This window comes from Xiphias gladius, chromosome 20 (genome assembly GCF_016859285.1).
Source record: "Xiphias gladius isolate SHS-SW01 ecotype Sanya breed wild chromosome 20, ASM1685928v1, whole genome shotgun sequence".
NCBI classification, from domain to species: domain Eukaryota; kingdom Metazoa; phylum Chordata; class Actinopteri; order Istiophoriformes; family Xiphiidae; genus Xiphias; species Xiphias gladius.
In genome coordinates this window covers 4637599-4658495 of record NC_053419.1, presented here as the reverse complement: position 1 = coordinate 4658495, position 20897 = coordinate 4637599, and the positions used below count along the sequence as shown (strand labels likewise).

Sequence of the window (20897 nt, the reverse complement as noted above, 5' to 3'; positions counted from 1 at the left end):
AGGTGCTTATAATTTCAACCTTTTTTTTTCTAAGAGGAGGATTATTATTTCTTCTTTCCAAGTTACATAGTCAGGGTTTAAGATGGAAATGTTTGAGATTTGTACAGGATGTAAATTCTAAAATTGCAAAGTTACAAGCGACTATATCTGCAAATATCTCCCCCTAATGTAGTGAAGTAGAAATATAAAGTAACATGAAATGAAAATACTCAAGTAAATGCAGTCATCTCAAAACTGTACTGAAAAAGTTGTTTTAAATGTACTTAGTTACTTTCCACTACTGGTACACCATCTCTCTATTTGTCATCATTACTAGGCAGCATAAGTAATAACAGAGGGAGCAGATTATGCTACACTGTTATTATCAGGCCCTAAATACTCTAAGCATTGTGCACGTGTGTGTGTGTGTGTGTGTGTGTGTGTGTGTGTGTGTGTGTGTGTGTGTGTGTGTGTGTGTGTGTGTGTGTGTGTGTGTTTTTGTGTTTGTGTTTGTGCTTCTTTATAATTACACTGAGGGAAGGGAGGGACCATTTTTTTAACATTAGAAACATCTGGATAGCACTGCACAAGGACTTTTACTAGTAAATTCACTATCTGAATACAAAACTATGCAACAAATACAGTCCTTAAAATGAGCCAGAGTCACTGTTACTGTACATATTCTACAGTACAGTTATGTGTCAATAACGAGGGATAATTTGAAGAGTAAAATTCAGTTCAACTGTGCGTTTTCTTCTTGCAGATTTTTACAAGTCACTTTTTTTATTCCTGATTGGATAACAGGAGAAGTAGCAGGAAAAAAAAGATAGGAGGAGTGAGGCTGGCAGTGATGCTCAGAGAAAACACTTTACTGTCTGTGTGAACTTGGCTGAATAGTCAGGTGGTTTTCTTTTAGGTCATTCACTGCCTCATTAAGCAGAGACGGTGTCAGACTATGAGAAACAGGAAGAAGCCTTTTCCTCTCTCACTCATCCCTCGCTCAAAGCTCACAACAGTGTGAAACCGCAGAGTGACAACACCAAGTATGAACATAATGGTTACTTACATGCTGAGGATGCTCACCATTTGAGACTATGCCTTGTGCTCTAAACAAATTATTCTTTTCACAAGATTAAGAATAGACCATTTCAATGGACAAAACTGATAGATCAGAAAAATAATCTCATTCTCTCAATAAATGGATGTGTTAAAGCGTCCTGGCAGCTGTAGTAATGATGACTGGAGCAAAGAAAGGGGTCAGGTGATGTTGTTACAGGCCATGTTGGGAGGAGTGGACGGATGGGTAAACAACAAGAAGCTGACTTGAACACCGGAAATCGACGTTTGTTTCACATTTCCAGTGGCACACCCCTATTCCATAGTTTTCAAAAAAATTCTGACAGATTTTGACATATTTAGCTCATCATTCACATAGATTATATCAAGGCAAAGAAATAAGACTATAAAGCCAGGTTAGTGGCTTTGTGAGGTTGCCCTTAGGCACAGTACTGTTTCAAGGTATGTTTAGCAGGTTATGTTCACCTTTCATCTTAGTTTAGCGTGTTATATTTATGACAGGGATTTTCTAAACAAATGATAAAAACTGAAATTACAGTTAATTAGTTGAAATTGGGAACCTGAGTCATATATGCAGCGTTTGTGAAGGGCAATATATCTTAACTCTGCTCTGACACAGTTACAACCATACACTCACACATACTCACACACACACACACACACACACACACATTATGTATAGTGTCTACTAACGGAACAGAAATTTCAATGAAAGATAAGTCGCAGCTTTCACTTTCTGTCTCACTGAGGCTCCTCAGCACACTGAAGCTTCGCTGCTTCTGGTTTCTTCTCATTTGAACACGTTTGAACTTCAGGATTACAAGTTTCTGTAGAATTTGAACACACTGATTTATAAAACTTTTTGGAAAAGGAGAGAAAAGTTGTATAAATTTTAGCAGCTGTTTTATCATATGAAGCATTTTTCCTAAGAAGCAAACCTATTGTCACCTCATTCTGTAACTTTACCTAAATTCAACCAGTTATCAGTGGTGACTGCAACTAAAAAGGCACAACTGCAAAAGACATTTGGGGATTTTTTTTTTTTTTACATGAACTGAAACTTTTTTGGTTTTGCTTTGATTCCATGTGGTCAATACATTTTTGAAGTAAAACTCAATATGAGAAACACATGTACACCAGCACACAATACACCTAGTGCCACTGAGTTGGTGAAAGAAGTTACAGAAACAGCCCTGCAGTGGGCAGGCTGTTTGATACCATTTCTTTTACAGTTATAGTATGCAGATTTATTAATTAACTCTGTATTTCATTCTTTTTATGTTAGTAAACCCTGTTCCTCTTTACTAAAACACTTTCCTGTGTTTGACAGATGTCCTCATGATTTGTGAGACTTTTCCTCTTGCCACATTGAGAATTTTGCAGTTGTCTGTGACTGACATGGAAGGAGTTCAAAAAGCAAGTCATGATGCCTTAAAACTCGCTCAAACCCACTCTTCACTGAAGCTATGACACACACAGATAGTTGGTATCTAACTTCACAGTTTAGTGTGTAGCTGTCCTCCTCTGAACTGTGATTTACAGTCTTAACAGACGCTTCAGTCACATATACAGAAAACACCATACAGGCTGGCAGAGGAAGAGTTTAAAAAGTGCATATTCAAAGAAGATCAGTGTTTACACTTCAAGACTCACAACCAAAAGGAACATACTGAATTCTTGGGATTCAGTTAACTTAATCAATATGAACACCAGCAACAGTTTCAAAGAGTGTAATCTCTTACAATTTCATAACTGTGAGGTGACGTCAAGTGGTGGGTGGAAATAAAAACATGAATTCTCTTTAACATTGGCAACATGGCCAATGCATTCAGCCTCTCCTGGGCCATGGTGTTTCTGGGATAGGTTTCAATTCCTTTCAAGGTTGAGCAGCACCTAAAATGTAGAGAGGAAATAAATGGCCATTTCACTTGTATGGACTAAAGTCACAAACAGGCAACAGTTCCCTTGCTAAAATAAGGAACAACCGCAGTTCATTTTACTGCCATTGTTATATTCTATAAGGTCATAAAAAGAATAGGAAAATATTAGCTAACTCCAAGATCATTTATAGAACCTTCTGCTGCCATCTGCTGGGAAAAAAAGGTGAATATGTGAATGCTGGAGATTATTGCTTAAGTCTTAGAAGAATACTGAGGTTAGAAATACCTTGAAATTAAATTGACTCAGTTGATCATACATTACAAATTCTCCTTTCAGGTTTGAGGGTGATGAACTATTTCAGACTTCTAATGCCCATTAGCGCTGAATAATAAAAAGGTAATAATGATTTCTAACCTAGGCTTTATTTTACAGCACAGTTCAAACAGCTCAGTAGAGATACAGTAGTGTGTCTCTGTGCAGAGAAGGTAAAAAGGCACTCTAAATTGGATTACATATTATATCCTTAAGAAACAGGAAGGCTTTTTCTCAGTGGTCATAGACAAGGGGAGGGGTTATTGAGGTGAAGAGTTGCACATGCACCAAGAGATGCCACATTATTTCAACTTCTCTGTCACATGCACCCTTACTCAGTCTCAATACACAAAACCTGTTGTTCCCACAAAAGTCTATAATATTTTTGATCATACAAATTGTATTCTTCTTCAGCAAAGAACGAAAGATAAGATTGTGAGATGTTTACCATTCTGCAGTGTACGTCCTTGATCTTTCAAACTGCCAACTGTAACAAACCACCTGTTTCCTCACAAGCATTCAACAACTTCTTCAAATGTGCGTAGCAATGGATGTTGTGGGCATTTGGGTACACATCTTGCACTTTCCTCTGAACACCTGCAGTGTTAGCCCTCATCACACTGGCTCCATCAGGAAGGATGGCAGCAAGACGCTCATTTAGTACCGTAGCAATGGACTCAGCTGTAGCTGACTGCAGAGGGATGAAGTAAAGAAAAAAAAAATCTATCTGTGATTTGTCAATGTGTGGTAAAATCAAGTCTCTCATCTACTGGCAATGAGGAAAAAAAATCCCTGCTCTGGGTTTCTTTGAGGATGTGTTCACTCACAACAGACAACATACAGTCCAGTAGCTCGTTCTGCACAGATTTTGAGGTTCCCTTTAATACAATGGCGTTCTCAAGGTGCTGTTTGAACTCCATCGAAGGGCGGCAACAAAATCCACCAACCTACGGAATATCCCAGGCTTATCGGAGCTCTCTCTCTCATCACGGCTACGCAAAGCAAACCCAGAGGCTCCACAAAATTTACAGTCTGTTATTCTGGACAAGATGTGTTGATCTTTTATCACCTCTTCGTTGTGCATTCAATTCCCAGTCCTTTAGCCTTCATCTGGCTGTTCAGCAACGCTAAGCCTGCCAAAAAAATGTAGCCTCCTACTATCGTCTAAATTGGCTGTGGCTACTCTAATGCTGTTCGCATTTTTCAGAGATGTTTCAGGTCTTGTAATCCCTTCATTGTCCAAAACGCTTCGGTGCCAACACTTTGAAAACAGGGTAAGCAATAAAAGGCATTACTTGCACCACATCCAGCTAACCAAATCAGTTTGTCATAACAAGAGCGGAAGAGGCCCCAGGCTACATTTTGTAATTCGGGTTAATCCAGTCCAAACTCCTTCATGCGTTTTTTTTTCTACCAGTGAAGCCTTGTGAAAGGATGTTTCTGTAACCAAATAACTACATTTTCTTTGATGTCCGCTGTTCCACTTGAAGTTGCCATCTCCTGAAAGTACCGGTTGGCTAGCTAAGGAGCAGGAGTTACAGCCACGCATCCATAGTTAATAAATGGCGGATGTGAACATGAGAGACAGCGTCAAGAATTGTCCAATCACATTAGATTAAAAAAACATAAAAACAATGCCGATTTGCTGCCAATAAAAGTGGGATTGTGGAAAATCTGAAGCAACTAATTAGAGAGCAGCCTCAGGTCACCTGCTTGCCTAAACTTGGAAGGACATACATACAATCTCATTTGGCTGGTGCCCTTCACCCAAGAAGTATATGTATTCACACAGAAATTTACCAAATACAATTTGGGACCAGTTTTTAATGAGTGCTGACAGGCGCTGACAGACTAGCAGGCATATTGTACGCGTAAACAATTTTTATTTCATAAATATTTAGCATTATCTAATTAATTTATGTTTAACATGCCTAAATAGACTTTCTCCCTAAGGGCACATTCAGCCCCGACAAAATGTAAGAAAGCGTTTGTCGGAAACTATGGTGCGTTGTACACCCTGTTGGGTTACTCAAGCGTTGCAACTATGGCAGACTTTTTAATACGGTGGGCTTTATATACACTTCGCTGCTGATTGGGTAACACCTCTGACACACCCACCAAACCAGAGAAAACGTGCCTCAAAGCCCGTTGCACACCGTTTCACACCATTTCGAGGAAACATGTCATTCAACCTGGAAACTGTAGCAAACGGTCCAGTGTTACCAGATTGAACTCGCCCTGGATATTTGGAGGGGGCGGCGTCCCAGCTCCCCACATCAACAAACTGCCTTTTTGTTGTGCTGTTGATTTTTTGTTGTATGTCTTGTGTACAGTGCATGAAAACAACAACAATATGCAACCTAAACACTGTAATATAGTGCCGCCATGTTGTAAAGATTCAACACTGTGTTTAGTGCTAGTCAGCAAATGTTAGCATAATAAATGAAGATGGTGAGTATAGTGAAAAAAAAAAGAAAACCTGCTAAACATCAGTATGTCAGCATTGTCGTTATAAGCATGTTAGCATGCTGACATTAGCATTTATATATCACAGCTTCACGGGGCTGCTATAGACTCTTAGCAAGTTAGTACAAAGGTTTGGGGAAAGTATTTATAACTTTAGGGGTTCTTAAAGGAGATAGTGTTTTCTTAATAATATGTTCAAAGAAGAGTTTTTTTTCTCCATTGTGTTACTGCAATTTCATTTTCACTTCACAAGATTACACTCTTGGCAATAGTTAAGTTAATGAGTTTGATTTTTGTCAGTTTGCAAGGAATATTTACTGTTGGCCAGTAATGAAGATCATTAATTTGTAATATCCTGCCAAAAGTGCTGTATGGGTGTGCATAACCAAGTGGCACAGAAATAGTGAACATACTCTATATCAAAGTTCCTCATTCCCATTTGAAACGGTTTATGTTGAGCTGAATGTGTGTTAAGTACTTTGTACTGTATAGGTGAATATTAGTATTGCCACTCATAAAAGTTTTATACCATCCGTGGCCTAGAAATTTTGATGTTGGCAATGTGAGGTGTTTCTGTTAATCTGTCCGCCTCCCGAAGTTAAGGATGTACAAGATTTTTATTGCCACTAGATGTCGGTAATCACCAGGGTTTGTTACATTAAAGATGCAACACAGAGACAGTGTGCAGCTTCTAGTCTGAAAAGCTGAGTTTTTATCAGATCCTCGTACTTTTCATATAACATGACACACACACACACACACACACACACACACACACACACACACACACACACACACATATATATATATATATATATATATATATATATATATATACATCTATAACATGTACATACACATATACAGACACACAGCCCCCAACTGATTAAAAAAAGCTACTATGCTTCTGGCTTTTGATGTAAAGGAGCATTTAAGACATTTGAAGTATTTAAAATATTTTGAGGACAGACAATTAAGTTTATCAAGGCAAAAAAAAAAAAAAAAACATGGAGAATAAAAAAAGAAACAGATACATGTTTAAAGTCAGTACTAAAGTTGACAGAATAATTATGACAGAAAAGGGTTTTCTTGTAAATAGAAAGTTATGTAATCATAAAAAAAACTGTACTTGATTTACGATTTGTCTTTAAAAACGGTCATTTGATTTTCTTGAACAAACAGTAAAGGCCTATTTATGCTCCCTTTACATAGGACAATATGCATGTGTCCATGTCAAATGACTTAACTGTCACTGCCCACATACTTCCATTCGTCTTTTGCATTGGCATGAATGTTAAACGATACATCCACTAGAGGGCAACTCAGAGTGAAGAGTTTTTGACAACAAAAACCATGGCAACGGTGGAGTCCAATCTCCTCCCAACCGTCCTTTTTTAAATTTCTTTGTTGTGTCCTTTGGTCGTGTCTCGCTTAAACTATTGGCTACACTGCCCCCACGATTTCTATTGATACTGCTCCGTTTCGTCCATATCCACAAGCTTTCAGAAAAATGTTCACAAATACAGACAAAATGAACACAGAATTCGAACAGAGGGCTCCGTCCGTATCCGTATACATATCTAGCACTGAGCATAAGTGAGCGTTAAGGTCTTGACTTACCCCAAACTGGAGGTTAGCATTGACCTTTGTGATATTTAACCAAGAGCACAATCATTCGTCAACCTGAACCAAGGTTTTATGACTTAGTCTCCACAAGTGGATCCTGTAGGAATTCGAAATTATGACATACACAACATCCTTCTGCTGTCCTCAGGGACAGATTGTGTACTGTTGAACAAATGACGATAGGATTTCCTACATAGTTCCCAAAGCACATTGTGTGTTTATTAGTAACCATTTTGTAGATATGTTCAGTATGGTATCAGTATTTTTGCCTGATGTGTGGATAAAAGCATATAATCCAAGCAGCTACAGGTTTTTCCAAAGCCTTGCATCTGAATAGAACCGGCAGGATATGAAGCTTCTATGTGTGAGCCTTTTGTCCTTATAGCAGGAAGAGCACAGGTGTGTCCAAAATCACCGGTGTTGTCCCAGTAAGCCTTGACAGTCAGCTAGCATGCACAATACCAGGGACATGGAACTGGTTGACCCGAATGGAATGCAGTCATCATTAATATTATTAATCACACATGTGATCCTGCTGTGACATGTCAAAATCTCTGCCGCAAAAGGTGTCTATTGACGTTATGAACCACCCATTTTTCCCTTTGTTCCATTTCTGGTTTTGTGTCTCAGCCTCCGGTTTCTCTTGGTGGCAATAGTAAATAAATATAGTCAAAAGCCATAGTCCTGGTTGGATCACACAGTTCGCCGTACATTTCTAACGTCCACCTTTATGAGGACGTTGACTACACCACATATTTTATTGATAATTTGATTTGGAATAATCAGCTTGTTATACAATACTAAACCTATGTCATAGACAAACAGGTCTGTGCTCTAACTACGCAGATCAGTCTCCACTGTGACTCATTGTTTTGTATGAAGAAATATTATATTACCTACTTTTTTCCCTCGCATTTAGACAACTTATGTAATAAAGTCATAGTGTTAGAAACACCAAATAAACCAAAAAACACCAACACATACTGAGCAGTAATTATGACTACTATAACAGCAACATGACCAGCTGATCCCAGTGCTGCGTGGGAGAACTGATCTGATCAGCGTGGCTCTGTAAATACAGAATTTCATTATTTTATGATGCATACACAACACAACATTAAAACCAGTTACCGGTTTGAATGTTGTGGCTGAATGGTGGTTATATACAGTATATGTAGCGATAGAAATTACATTATGAAATACATGTCATGACATCTGGATTGTGTTCACTATCAACAAAATGAGGAAACATTTTGATTTGAACCTACGTATCTTGCAAAATCTCAGATATGTTTTCACTAAAGTATCTTTTCATGGCAAAAAGAAAGCACGATTAACATTTTTATGGTTATATTCAGGCAAATCAAAGCACTTGGTGAAGGTTCGGGAAAATGCTGCTGTTGGAAAAGTCTTCAAAAAGACATCAGTGATTTGATTTATTTTTTTAGTACCTTAATACTCAAAATAATAACTTTCCCAAACCTAACCAAAGTAGTAGTAATAGTAGTAGTAGCCTAAATCTAACCAACCACACACAGGATGCAGGATGCGAACCCTGGTCTCCAAAGTCCTGTGCTTTATTTGCAGACCACCCAAACCCGACCACCTCGCTACAACTTGTTTTTTTAAAAGAATATCACATTTTCCTGAGCTAGAAAAGTTGACGATGAACATAATCCAGGCAACAATTATGATTCCTCCAGATTCCCACAGTGTACTTTATCACATCAGCTGGAAGAATTTCCATTAATGTCCTAATTAACTACTGGAATCTTGATACTGTCTGCCAGTACTGTGACGGAACTGACTATGAGTCATTATTCTTTCAATCACACCGTCATTATGGTATTAGTAATAGGAATGCACATTAGTATACTACTCAAGTAAATCTACTCTGAAATTCTCAAAGTTGAACGGTGAGACATGTACATGTATAATAATGAAATAATATTTTTTTTCTCAACCAAAATTTACATTTTATTTCAGCTACTATATAGTTACTAGTTACTTTTCAAATTAAAAGCATGATCCAACAGATTTACTTTTGAAAAAGTCAAAATAGAGATTTTAAAGCTTTCACATGCACCATTAGTCATCAACGAAGAGCTAAACCTGAAAAGGTTAAGAGCCAGTGTCATAGACTCTCCCTCTCTCTCTCTCTCTTAATCCAGCCGGTCGGGGCAGACGGCCGCCAACCATGAGTTGGGTTCTGTTCAAGGTTTCTACCTGTTAAAAGGGAGTTTCCTCGCTGCTCTCACCAAATGCTTGCTCATGTGGGAATGTTTGGTCTGTGTAAATATAACTATAGAGAGTACGGTCTAGACCTGCTCTACATGAAAAGTGCCCTGAGATAACCTCCTTTTATGATTTGGTGCTATATAAATAAAATTGAATTGAATTGAATTATTACTGTGAGATGTTGGGGGATTAACAACGATGGGGAGGGCTTAAGGTTCAACGCCTCCTCCCAATCTAAATACTTCTCATACAGTCCCTTAATGTGATATTTTTCTCCATATAGATTTTCTTGCTATTACCAGAAAATATATCATGACAGCACAAGATATACTTTAGTTCAAGTTTTGTCTTTATAACAGGAATATGTTTCTTTTCATATACTATAATTTGATGTAAAACAGCAGACGTGTGAGGCAGGTCTGTGATATTAAAATGAGCAACAGTTCTGGCACATCCTCCAGGAAATGTTGTAAGGCTGTCCCTGAGCAAGGCTCGTGGGAAACAGCATTAAATCTTTCTGAAAGGCACACCATCTTCTCTCCTTGAGACGTCGGGCAGTGAAGCAGCATTGCTGTAGTAGCCAAGGTCAAAGGAGATGTCTGCTTTTGGCTGCCTAGACGATTGGTGTCTGCCAGAATCCATGGGCAAAGCCAGACAACCATGGCTCCAGACCGGGATCACCCTCCAGACCCGTTTACAGCGAACCAGTAGAATAACTCCATGTACCGTAGAGGCATTGAGTTGGGTCATTTATGGGTGTAAAGTATTTTTGGCATAATCTGTAGGGGTTAAAAGACTGAGCACAGGAGACCAAGTTAGAGAATGGAGACAGCATCACGCACATAAACTTGTATTGATAATTTCTCCATTCTCCTTTCTTCACTGATGAGTTGACCAATAATCAGCAAAATCGCCACAACAGCGATGATCTTTTGTTTTTACAGTTTAACCATAAACTGTGTTAGTTGTCTGATACATGACCATATCTGAGGAAAGACTGTGGTTGGATGATGGTAATAATTGACCGGAGTTGAAATTTTCCCATGAACAGCTCTGGATAAAGTGTAACTGATGTGGCTGAAACTGTTTTTCCAGCTATTTCCGACTCTGACCCAGCAAATTTACTGAATTTGTGCAAAGACTTCCACAAGGGATACGTGCGTGAAGGTGTGTTTACAGCACGAAGTAGGTTTATGTCTCATGCTGTTGGAGACCTGCGGTTTGTTTGCTGGGACAATGATGTTGTGTGTGTGTCATAGTAACCATCATGTGTACAGATGTTCTGGTATCCTGTATTGCACTACTGCCAAGATAATACAGGAGGCTTTTTCCTTATATTATGTGTTGATAAGCATATCAGTATGCTACACCAATCTGATTAGTGTTTGATATGTTCAGATATCTGATTGAATGAATCAGCTGTAACAGACAGTACAATATACGTAAGTCACGTACACTTTTTCTATTTCTCATTGGAGTTTGGTAGCTTTAAAACTGTGGTGTCAATAGTAGCGCAGAAATGTACATATCTGATACCAGCCGAAAATCAGGGGAATGGGATTAGGATTCATCCTTTGGGAACCATGAATGTCTGTGCCAAATCTCATGGCAATCCGTCCAATAGTAGTTAAGACCAAAAATGTCAACTGCTAATATGGCTAAGAAAATGTCCATCATAATTTTTCCAGACGCCAAGGCGGGGTGATCATGATGTGATGGTGTGATTTTCCTGACGAGAACAGAGAGAGAGGGGGGGGGGTTTCAGAGTGATGAAGTAACACAATTGTGTCATACACACGCACACACACTGGCTGATGTCACTGACATTTCTTGTGAATCCTGAGGTCTGGAATTTTCCAATATGGACATAAGTTGTAGGATACAATGGAAAAAAAAAAATACTTAGATTTTGAAAGCTTGCAGGCTTGTGTGTTTGTGTGTGGCTTTTTTGTGACTTTATAACAATGTCCAATCAATTCAATTTGCCACAGGTGGACTCCAATCAATTAAAAGTCTTTAAGATTGACGCAATCTGGGGTGCCACAGCAAAGCGTCTGAATATTTTTGAACATTATTGTGTAATATGTCATTGGAGTGTACTTCAAGTGTTCCTGGTATTTTGGACAGCCCATGTACACCCTGTACAAGTTTTGAAATATATATTAAAATATCTATATATTTACCAAAGAAAAATAAAAAAAAACAACTTCTCGTTCTGATTCACCACCTCTTCAGCCCGTCCCGTCCACTCCAGCCTCAGACAATCAGGTCTTGCTCAATCCTCATGCTCCATCCTCTAACCATCATAGCCCTGCCCAGCCCAGCCCAGCGTCTCTGCCCAGGCAGCATATATGAACCAGTCCTGAGTCGAGATCAGACATCTTTCTGCACTGAAATCGAGACTAATCACAGCTGCACAAAATACCATTATTTTATACCAGATTTAAGAGAAGTTAGAAAGAACTAAGGGAAACTGGTAAGTTTTAACATTTATTTTCTTTTTCTATCTTTATTTTGATTTATGTTTTTGTTTTCATTTATATCGTATGATATTTTAAGGCTTTATGAGCAACTTTTCCTCACCAAGTATGTGAATATTTATCTCTTTTGAAAACACATGGTGGATTTTACGTCAATTACATTAGCCGCTGTACAGATTATTCCAGTTTTCCAGTATGAACCTGATTCTCATGCCCAGCCTCTGTCAGTGTCTTGTTTCTGGTTGTGTGTGAGTGACTCTGTTTTTTCGCTTGTGGCTTCCCTCCTCCGCAGACAAGAGGAGAGATGAAGCTTCTGACAACCGCCCTCGTAATCATTCTTCTTACAACAACCTCCGCTAAATCGGTGAGCTAACCACAACACTGCATATTAATCTTCCCTGCCTCACTTCTCCTTGCTCTCTCATGTTCTTGTAACTTGCCTTCCCAAAAAGACAAATTTGATTTGTGCAGTATTTGTGTGGGCAGACAATGAAAATAGTTTGCTGTCCCTTCAGTTTCAATAGTCACCAAGCGGTTATCCAGCTGGGGACGAACTCAGCAACGAGCGTGCAGGAGCTGCCACTGATACAGCGGGTCTTAAAATAAGATGAACGAGAAGTAATGTCAAGCGGGAACCACTGCAAGCGCTAGCAACCTCAGTTTAACAAGCTTCCGACTAAACTTAACAGCACTTTGTGTCCTCCCAAATGCTGAATGATGTAGATGGACAGATGTCCCAAATCGCTGACAGACCACGACTATGTATGCATGTTGAAAGAGGGGAGAAAAATGTCCAGTATCAATGTTGGCGGGGTAGGGCCGTGACATGCTCCAGTCAGTAGTGCACCGTGGGGTCTTCTAGCACGGCTGGCCCTCAAATGTCAATGTCAGTGCTGCTATAGGCAACACCCACTCAGAGGCTTGAATCTTACACTTTTTCCACAAATATGTTTTGCAAACATTTTTTTATTCTCTGAAAAAACAGACAATTATGCACAATAGCTGCAGCGTCACTATAGTTTATATTTCCTTTCACAAAAAGTGAGGAGACATCAAATTCAGTTTGACTTTAAAAGACAATTTTCCGGATTGTGTTTAATTATGTTCTTAAACTTTCAGTTGTTAGATGACCGGACAGTCTCTGGCAACATTCACCACCCTGACCTCTACGCCCATACTTTCTGCCTCGGCACATAAAGCACATACTACCTGCTGCACTGGCACTGAACATTGACACACTGAATATGATTTGTGTGCCGCAGAATCATCCCATATGAATGTCATTTCTAGGGCTCGGAAATCAGACGAGGAATTGTGGCCTTTATTTGGAGGTATCAGAGTGTAAAGACTCATTTATTTGATATTTCCTCCACAGATCCGTCGGCGCTGGCGTCATGATGCCGACGTCGCTGGCAATGACATGAAACAGATATGGCTGGATGGGAATGGGAGGTTTTGGTGGCCTAATGAATCTTCCAACAACAGAGACTCTTCGTCAGAGTCAGAGGAATCATCTGAATCAAGTGAGTCTTCGGAAAGTCAATCTTCTGAGGAGTCATCGGAGGAAGTTCTTGTCACCGATCAGACCACAGCACCAATGACAACTGCTGCCATGACCACCGCCGCCATGACATCTGTCACTATGGAAGAGGGAAGTACGGTCACCCCTGAATCAGGCACAAGCAACACAGACAAGCCGAATGTGACAGAGACCATGCCCATTGCCACATCACCTGGCGATGTGACTCATTGTGTTACCGAGGAAATTCCAACGGCATTTCCCGTCACAGAAACCAGAGGAGACAACTAGGCAGCTGTCATCCCTGTTAACCAACTGCAAATAACAACTAAACACATTCCTATCAAGGCTTTGTCATTTTAGGGAAATTTCACATCTAGCTGTAAGAGTTACACCTCAGAGGTTTGAATGGGGGCTGGCTTTATAAACTTGGGAAGCAAAGGTTAAGGTATAAGTAGAGATACTCAGTAAGGCTGGTTTGAAATTAGAAGGTGCATTTCCTTTAATGACCACTAGATGTTTGTCCAAAAACAGTATATTGATGTCATTTTGAATTCTTTAAAGTTTGATTTGGCAATCTTGATTTTTTTTTTTTCATTAAGAACTCTTTATGGCTTAAAGAAAGGAGAGTTTGAGCATCTGGTTGATTGGCAGATTTCTTGGCCTGTGTCGAAACAATGGATAACAGGCTGAATAGTCAACTTCTAGAAAGAAGAGGTCAAAGGTGCAGAGATTTTACGAACCCCACTCATAAAAGATGTGACATTTTCAGGCCATTTTTGGTTCTCAAGGTGAGGCAAAGTGACGTTAGTTTAAATTTAAAAATCGCAGTCCTTCTCAGAGTCAAAACTGTGATTGGCGAAGTCCATTGCGAATAAAACTTCCATAAATCAGCTGAGAAATCACAGAAAAAAGAGGTTTTCTTCAGGGTAATCCAGTGACAGTTGTCAGTACATCCATGGGTACATGGGTACAAAGAGGAACTGTTTGTAAACTAATATATTCTCAAAAGAGAATTGTACCTACTACTAGTACCTACCTGTAGCTGCCACTACAGCAGCCCATGATGAGCTCTCACTCTCCTGATCGCTTTAATATGTTTCTGGCGTCAAATTGGTTTCTCAAATAGTCTTAGGCTATTTATTGGTGTTGGCATGTTTCCATCTCTCACATTAGCCTACATTGTCACACTGAGCTAATAAAAAGGGGAGGGAAAAAGCAGAAGGAAGCAATCCATCCCACGATAAAAACTCGGAGATCCACTTTCAAGACCACACTCAGGACAGGACTGAAATTACAGGAGGACCAAAGAGGATGCTGAAAAACAGTACGTAATTCGATCTGTAATTATTAGTGTGGTGGTAGTACCCGCATATGCACAGGATTAAAATGACTTTGCTTTTGATTGGAATTAGGGATATTTAAGGCAGTAAACTCTTAAGTCTCACAGCTGAATCACAAGTTCAGAGTTTTAACATCTGCTGCCCCAACCAGTTAGTGTGGAAGTTGACATTTTCAATAACCCATACCTTTGCTTATATACAGTACATTATTACATACTGTGTTTTACTACAAACATTGTTCGGTTTTTAAAAAAAAACATTGTTTTGTTTGTAATATACATTCAGGTGTACTACTGAGATTATGTTGATTGTTTTTTGTTGTTTGTTTGTTTTAGCCATCAAATGGTGATGCTGCAGAACTTTCATAAATACTGAAGCACTTAGATATATGATATATGATATATGATATATGGTGGCATAACAGAAACAGATCAGTGGCTCAGTCATGGTTTGAGTTATTTTAAGTATTAACTGGTCAGTGAAGTACAGGCAGGATATTTGGTGGGTTTTCTAGGCCTAAAATAAAGTATTCGTTTTTATTTTTTACTATTTTGTAAGGATTTTCAAGGGCAGCACCTTTAGCACATGTTTTTCAAAACGAGCAAACATCTCAAACATCTTCTTAACGAGACCAGGAAAAAAAGCATAAGACTTAAAGGCTTAAAATCCTACAAACTTTCGGATTTAATGGGCTGATTCATCACAGTTCAGTATTTTACAGGGAGAAACAAACATTGTTACTACATATTGCATATATTTCACTGACATTTTACCAAAAAAAAAAAAAGGAATAAAGTACCCAGAGTCTGTATCCAACAGCAGTGTGTTTATAGACTGTGGAGGGTGTGTCTTGTTTGTCTTGTTGGCTCTTGTCTGTTGTCAATACATGCTGAATTAAGATGTAGTTAATGCTGCAGTGGTATTATTTAATTATCTGTTGTGAATGTATCCTTTGCTAAATTAAATATGGCTCAGAGGGCTGAAGAAAATACCTTAACGTTGTTTGTTTCTGTTTTAACTTCTTCATTGTATGCGTTATATATAACATCTCGGATTTTTCTTACAGAGAAAAATAAAGTATCTAAATTACAATGAACTTTATAAAATCATCTACCTCTGTAAGTATATCAGATTAAGGTGACCCTTAGGAGTGAACCAAGCCCTAGGTTAGGAAGCTCTGGACTAAACTAGCGAACTGCATAGAAAGTAGTTAAAAGTAGCTCCACCTTGAGCAGCTACAACAGTAAATACTGTGCAATGAGTACTTTTACTTTTGATACTTTAATTATTTTTTACTGATAGTACTTCTGTACTTTTACTTAAATAGCATTTTGAAAGCATGGTTGAGGCCATGCGGATAGTTTTTATATGTTCAGGTTTCACAGTATCTGTCTCTGAGATTCCTGCTGCAACTCCAATACACTGGAGGTGAATGGAATTTGACCCGTGGTGTTCATAGCACTGAAAAATGACATATAAATGGTTCAGCAGCAACATATATCTCTGGAAACGGTGCCCTCATTATTTGGGTTAAGCTACAGCCGTCAATGTCAACAGTTTTTATTCCTTCCTATCAAAAAATAAAAAAAACAGTCCCTATGACATCTGGCAGAGAGACAGATAGCTCAAAGCCTGACCACAAAACAGCAAAACTCTCTACAAGGCCTGAGGTAGCTGAGGACTGTGTTCATGAAATTTGGGTGAACCGGCCCTTTTAAGGTCAAAGCAGAACTTCCTCTGTAGGTCACAGCAGTGAGCAGGCAAATCATGCGAGGGAGGAATAAATAGTAAGTAAGACAGAATACTGTTTATAATTCAGACCTTTGAACTTTCCGTCCTGAAAGGTATTTCTTGCTGCTCAGAGGACAGAAACAAGCTCTAATCGCAGCATCAAATCCTGTTCACTTCCTTTTAACTGAAGTCCTGATCTTTGAGTTCTCAACGCAAGCACGGAGACCAGACACCCCTGCAAATGGCACCTCAGTGACTCAGCCCCATCCAGTGGAGAAAGTCATTCATTACAGTATATGGAAACCACATTTAGGTTTTAAATCTGGATTTCCAGGGGGTCCTGGAGAGGGCCGTGATGACATTGTTGGAGATGAACAACATAACAATATACATACCACGAGATCATTAAACATAATATGCAAGTCCACATAGTTTTCTATATTTTTTTACTGGAGTTGTCTTTCATGGATTGGGCCCCTTAGTTACAGTCAAGGTAAATCTTAATGCAACATTCACTATTTTAGACTATAGCATTCTTCCAGATTTTTGGCTAAAGTTTGTGTATGTCCCACTTCCCCGTTTTAACATGGAAATTCCCCCATGCACAAAGCCAGGTCCATGTGAGCCAGACCTTAATCACCCAACATCAGGGGTTGACTCACTAATGCTCTCGTGGCTGAACCTGCAGCCAGCTTCTAAAATTTGGTGGAAAGCCTGAAAGCCCAGCTTAATGTCCATGGTTTTGCAGTGACATGTTCAACTAGGGCTTTTTTTTTTTTTTCAGTCTTATCGTTGATTCATAATTCCCTACAAAAAACTCAAGACAAAAGATGATTCAAAAAATAGTTTTCCTTATGCTCTATGTGCAAGACCAACAAAAGAAAAGTACCACTCGCAAGGCTATTATCCTTCTACGTATTGTAAACATTGTAAAGAAAAACACTAGAAGCAGCGGTGCACCAATAACAAAACAGCAGCACTTGCCAGGGTGTCACTGTGCGTTATCTGTTGAACAAAAAAATAAATTATATGTAAATGGGTAACATGTCTTTTCCTAATATAAAATGCCAATCCTTCTGTAATTTTCTTCCACCAGTGCCCTGTCTTGTTACACAGAGTGACACTGGAAAGTGGGGCAGCTAATATTAGCTGCTTTTCGGCTGTGGTTTTGGAATCGAGACGGGGATCTGGAAGAGAGAGACAGTGCTCCCATTCCGCTGCACGCTTTTGTCTCACATGCTGGAACAGGTTTCTCTTTCTGCCACTTTTAGTTCAAGCTTAAAAGTTTTGACAAACTATATACAGCACGGTGGTCTGTTCAACCTTCGACTTTGCAAAACCAGACCATTTCCATATCACTGAAGTAACATGACTACGTTTCTACGGTCTTATTTCGTCAACATCAGCTGCTCCAGATGTTTTTCAAATGCGTTTGACTGTGTTTGACTAAGCTCACACATGTGGGCATCTCCAAGGAAACAGCGAAAGCTTATATTACTTTTGTGAATCTGAAAAAAAAAAAAAAATCGAATTAACTGTATTAATTCAATATATCTCCCAGCCCCATGTTCAACTATCACATATGGATGTGAATATTTAATAATCTGCTTTTGTTGTTGTGTGTAAAATGAGAAAGAGAAAATATAGCATAGGTACATAGGTGTATATATATATATATATATATTTATATATATGTATTTATTTATAAAAGTAATATGTATAAGTGCTGTGAATTCTACAAAAAATGGGTTTGCTTCATAATAATAGGTCAATTACACTGTCTGATCAGGAGCATTGGACAGACCCGCAGTGACGTTCAGACAATGACGACAGCTCAGTTACAGTAACCGGATGACTTTAATCAGAGACTATTTACCCCTGAGGGCAGTGCCACACAGGAGAAACTGTGGTAGGTCCATTAAAATCCTGAATATTGTTTTTCTTTTTCTTTTTTCCAGATAATTTGAATTACGGTCACACTGTTCTACTCAAAAAATGACTCAGGTCTCAACTCGCACTGCACAATTACACAGCTCTCACTGTGACTCATGGATAAATATAGTAATCACAATTATTCTATTATCCTGTTATTGTTATGTTAGTCTTCTACATTAAAGCTAAAGCTCAGTTATATTTACATTGCTGGACGAGCTGTCAGTGGCCCTCCCTGAAGGAGTGGGGTGATACCAAGGTGTAGAAGAGTGATTAAGGCCAACCCCTGCAGGATTAGGACATCATTCAACAACCAAAAAACCTGTTCAGAAAGACGAGATCTAAAAGTCTTTGTGGGGCTACTGGTAGAAAGCTGTTCAGGTTTTTAGCCAGCAAGAGTACTGTGGTGCAATCTAAGATCTCAGAGTACAGTCTCACTGTCAAAACACTGACAAAGGTTTTCACCTTCTTCCACCTACTTACCTTTTATATGTTACCAAACTGACCAGCCATATAAATGAAAGCATCACAACCCTAAGTAGTGTCACAAACTCACGCTGAGTACTGCGTGAAAGAGTTTAGCTTGGTTTGAGCAGTGCAGGTGCCGACTGAATCAAGTTTTCCCCCTGGGGCTTACCATAGCTGTATGTGAGCCACATACAGCTCAGTACTACAAACCCGTATACTCAACTGGACTTGGTTGCTGCGGATACCAGCTCTCGTACCCGCTGCCGATGTCCCGATACTACTCTTGATTCCTGCTGCCTGCGAACTTGGGAAAGACTCGCTGCTGCGGTTTAATTAAGTTACACAAACTTTTACTGCCCGTTAGTGTAATTAACTGTTTTTTGCATTTTGATTTAAATAGATTTATCACCTCGAGGCTATTTTTATTTCCGCCACTGTCTTGGTAGAACATTACAAGTTGGAAGAGATGTATTTATTTACTGTAAAAATACACACATAGCATCGACACAATTATCACAGTCAAGTAAGTAAAGTTTAAGTAAAAGTTAAGTGAAAACACTTTTTGAGTTGTCAGCAAAACATACAGTATGTAGCCTGCAGCTTGATATTTTGTGAGGATAATTATGTATATTATTTTACTTTAATTCCGTACCAGCATATCGTGTTAGTGTGCCCTCCGCTCCTTCCTGAAAGGTGCACACAATATCAAATACTGGAAAACTCGAAAACACTCAATACATTCAGAGGTCCGCAGCCAATATACAGCGAGGAAAAACCTCCGAGAGCTAGACTCCATATGATGACCTCGACTGTGCCAGCAATATCTTCTTTCACCACAGAGACTGACTGGCATTTACCGGCTGTTAAAATCCAGGGGGCGCTGTTCCACTCATTGGAAGGAACTCTAACTGAAAACTGGGGAAGAGAGAGCCATGACAACAAATTACAAAGTGTAGGCTATGTGACAAATATAATAATTAAATCAGTTTTTAAATCAATTTCACGACAATGATGACTATTTTAAATTTCAGGGAGTCCTGGCTTGCCTTAGTCCCAATAAGAAACCACACACAGAGGAACTACCCCTGCTATCCATACACTCATGATAATCTACATTGCTGTACACCGTTGGACTCACAGAGGCGTCTTCTGCACATTTATGTTGGCTTAATGACATCTTTCACAGTGTCTGTCTTTCTTTCTCCTGGGGGACAATAAATCAAGCCACACTCTGTCTGTGCACGGGTGAACATAAATCACTTCCATTACTGCGATGGTGTTTTTTCTCAGCAGAGTTCGCTTGATAACCCTGGCAAATTTAGAAGTGTTATCAAATAATGTAATTCTCTTCGATACTAATTATTAACAAACATGTCTACTGTACATCACATTCAAAGCCTACTATTCAAGTTTGTTTTTATCCCTCTTGTTCACAGTCCTGCAAGTTCTGAAACCAAAATGTGATGTAAAGGAAACCACAACAAGAGGCCTGTTTTTACCGTCAGTTCATTGACGCATAAGGGGCGTCTGAGGGGCTCAGAACTGTGACAGGAACATATCAGTCTTGACACATTTTTACCGGTCTCGTTTTTCCACCCGAGGGGCTTCAGTGCTGCGGTTTGTTGGCACCAACAATGAACCCTTTAATTAGTGGGAACTCCCTCTGTGGAGGGGAGGGAGGACATTAACAGATGAGGAGATAAGTCTAGACAAAAATTAGGTTCTTCAGTATGAGATTTCTGTGGAAATCACTCTCATATTCCTGGTTGTACTGAACATTTGACTTTTTTCCTCACGGGATCTATCCATCTATCATTTCTGTCAAAAGAGGACACTTGCAGATTT

The 20897-nt window shown here is 39.2% G+C and overlaps 1 protein-coding gene across 1 annotated transcript; it reads left to right on the top strand.

The window, feature by feature from the left end:
* The first annotated feature begins 11951 nt into the window (after nucleotides 1–11951).
* scpp8 (secretory calcium-binding phosphoprotein 8) lies at nucleotides 11952–15880 on the top strand. The gene is made up of 3 exons (XM_040157735.1): nucleotides 11952–12055; nucleotides 12352–12423; nucleotides 13435–15880. Exons 2-3 carry the CDS (start codon nucleotides 12364–12366, stop codon nucleotides 13867–13869), a joined length of 495 nt encoding a protein of 164 aa, XP_040013669.1. The 5' UTR covers nucleotides 11952–12055; nucleotides 12352–12363; the 3' UTR covers nucleotides 13870–15880.
* Nucleotides 15881–20897: the final 5017 nt, after the last annotated feature.

Excerpts from the sequence above, each read along its gene's own strand:
- scpp8 (XM_040157735.1), top strand. The coding sequence starts at position 12,364 with ATGAAGCTTCTGACAACCGCCCTCGTAATCATTCTTCTTACAACAACC. Across the intron at positions 12,424-13,434 it reads CAACAACCTCCGCTAAATCG|ATCCGTCGGCGCTGGCGTCA; the intron begins GTGAGCTAACCA and ends TTTCCTCCACAG.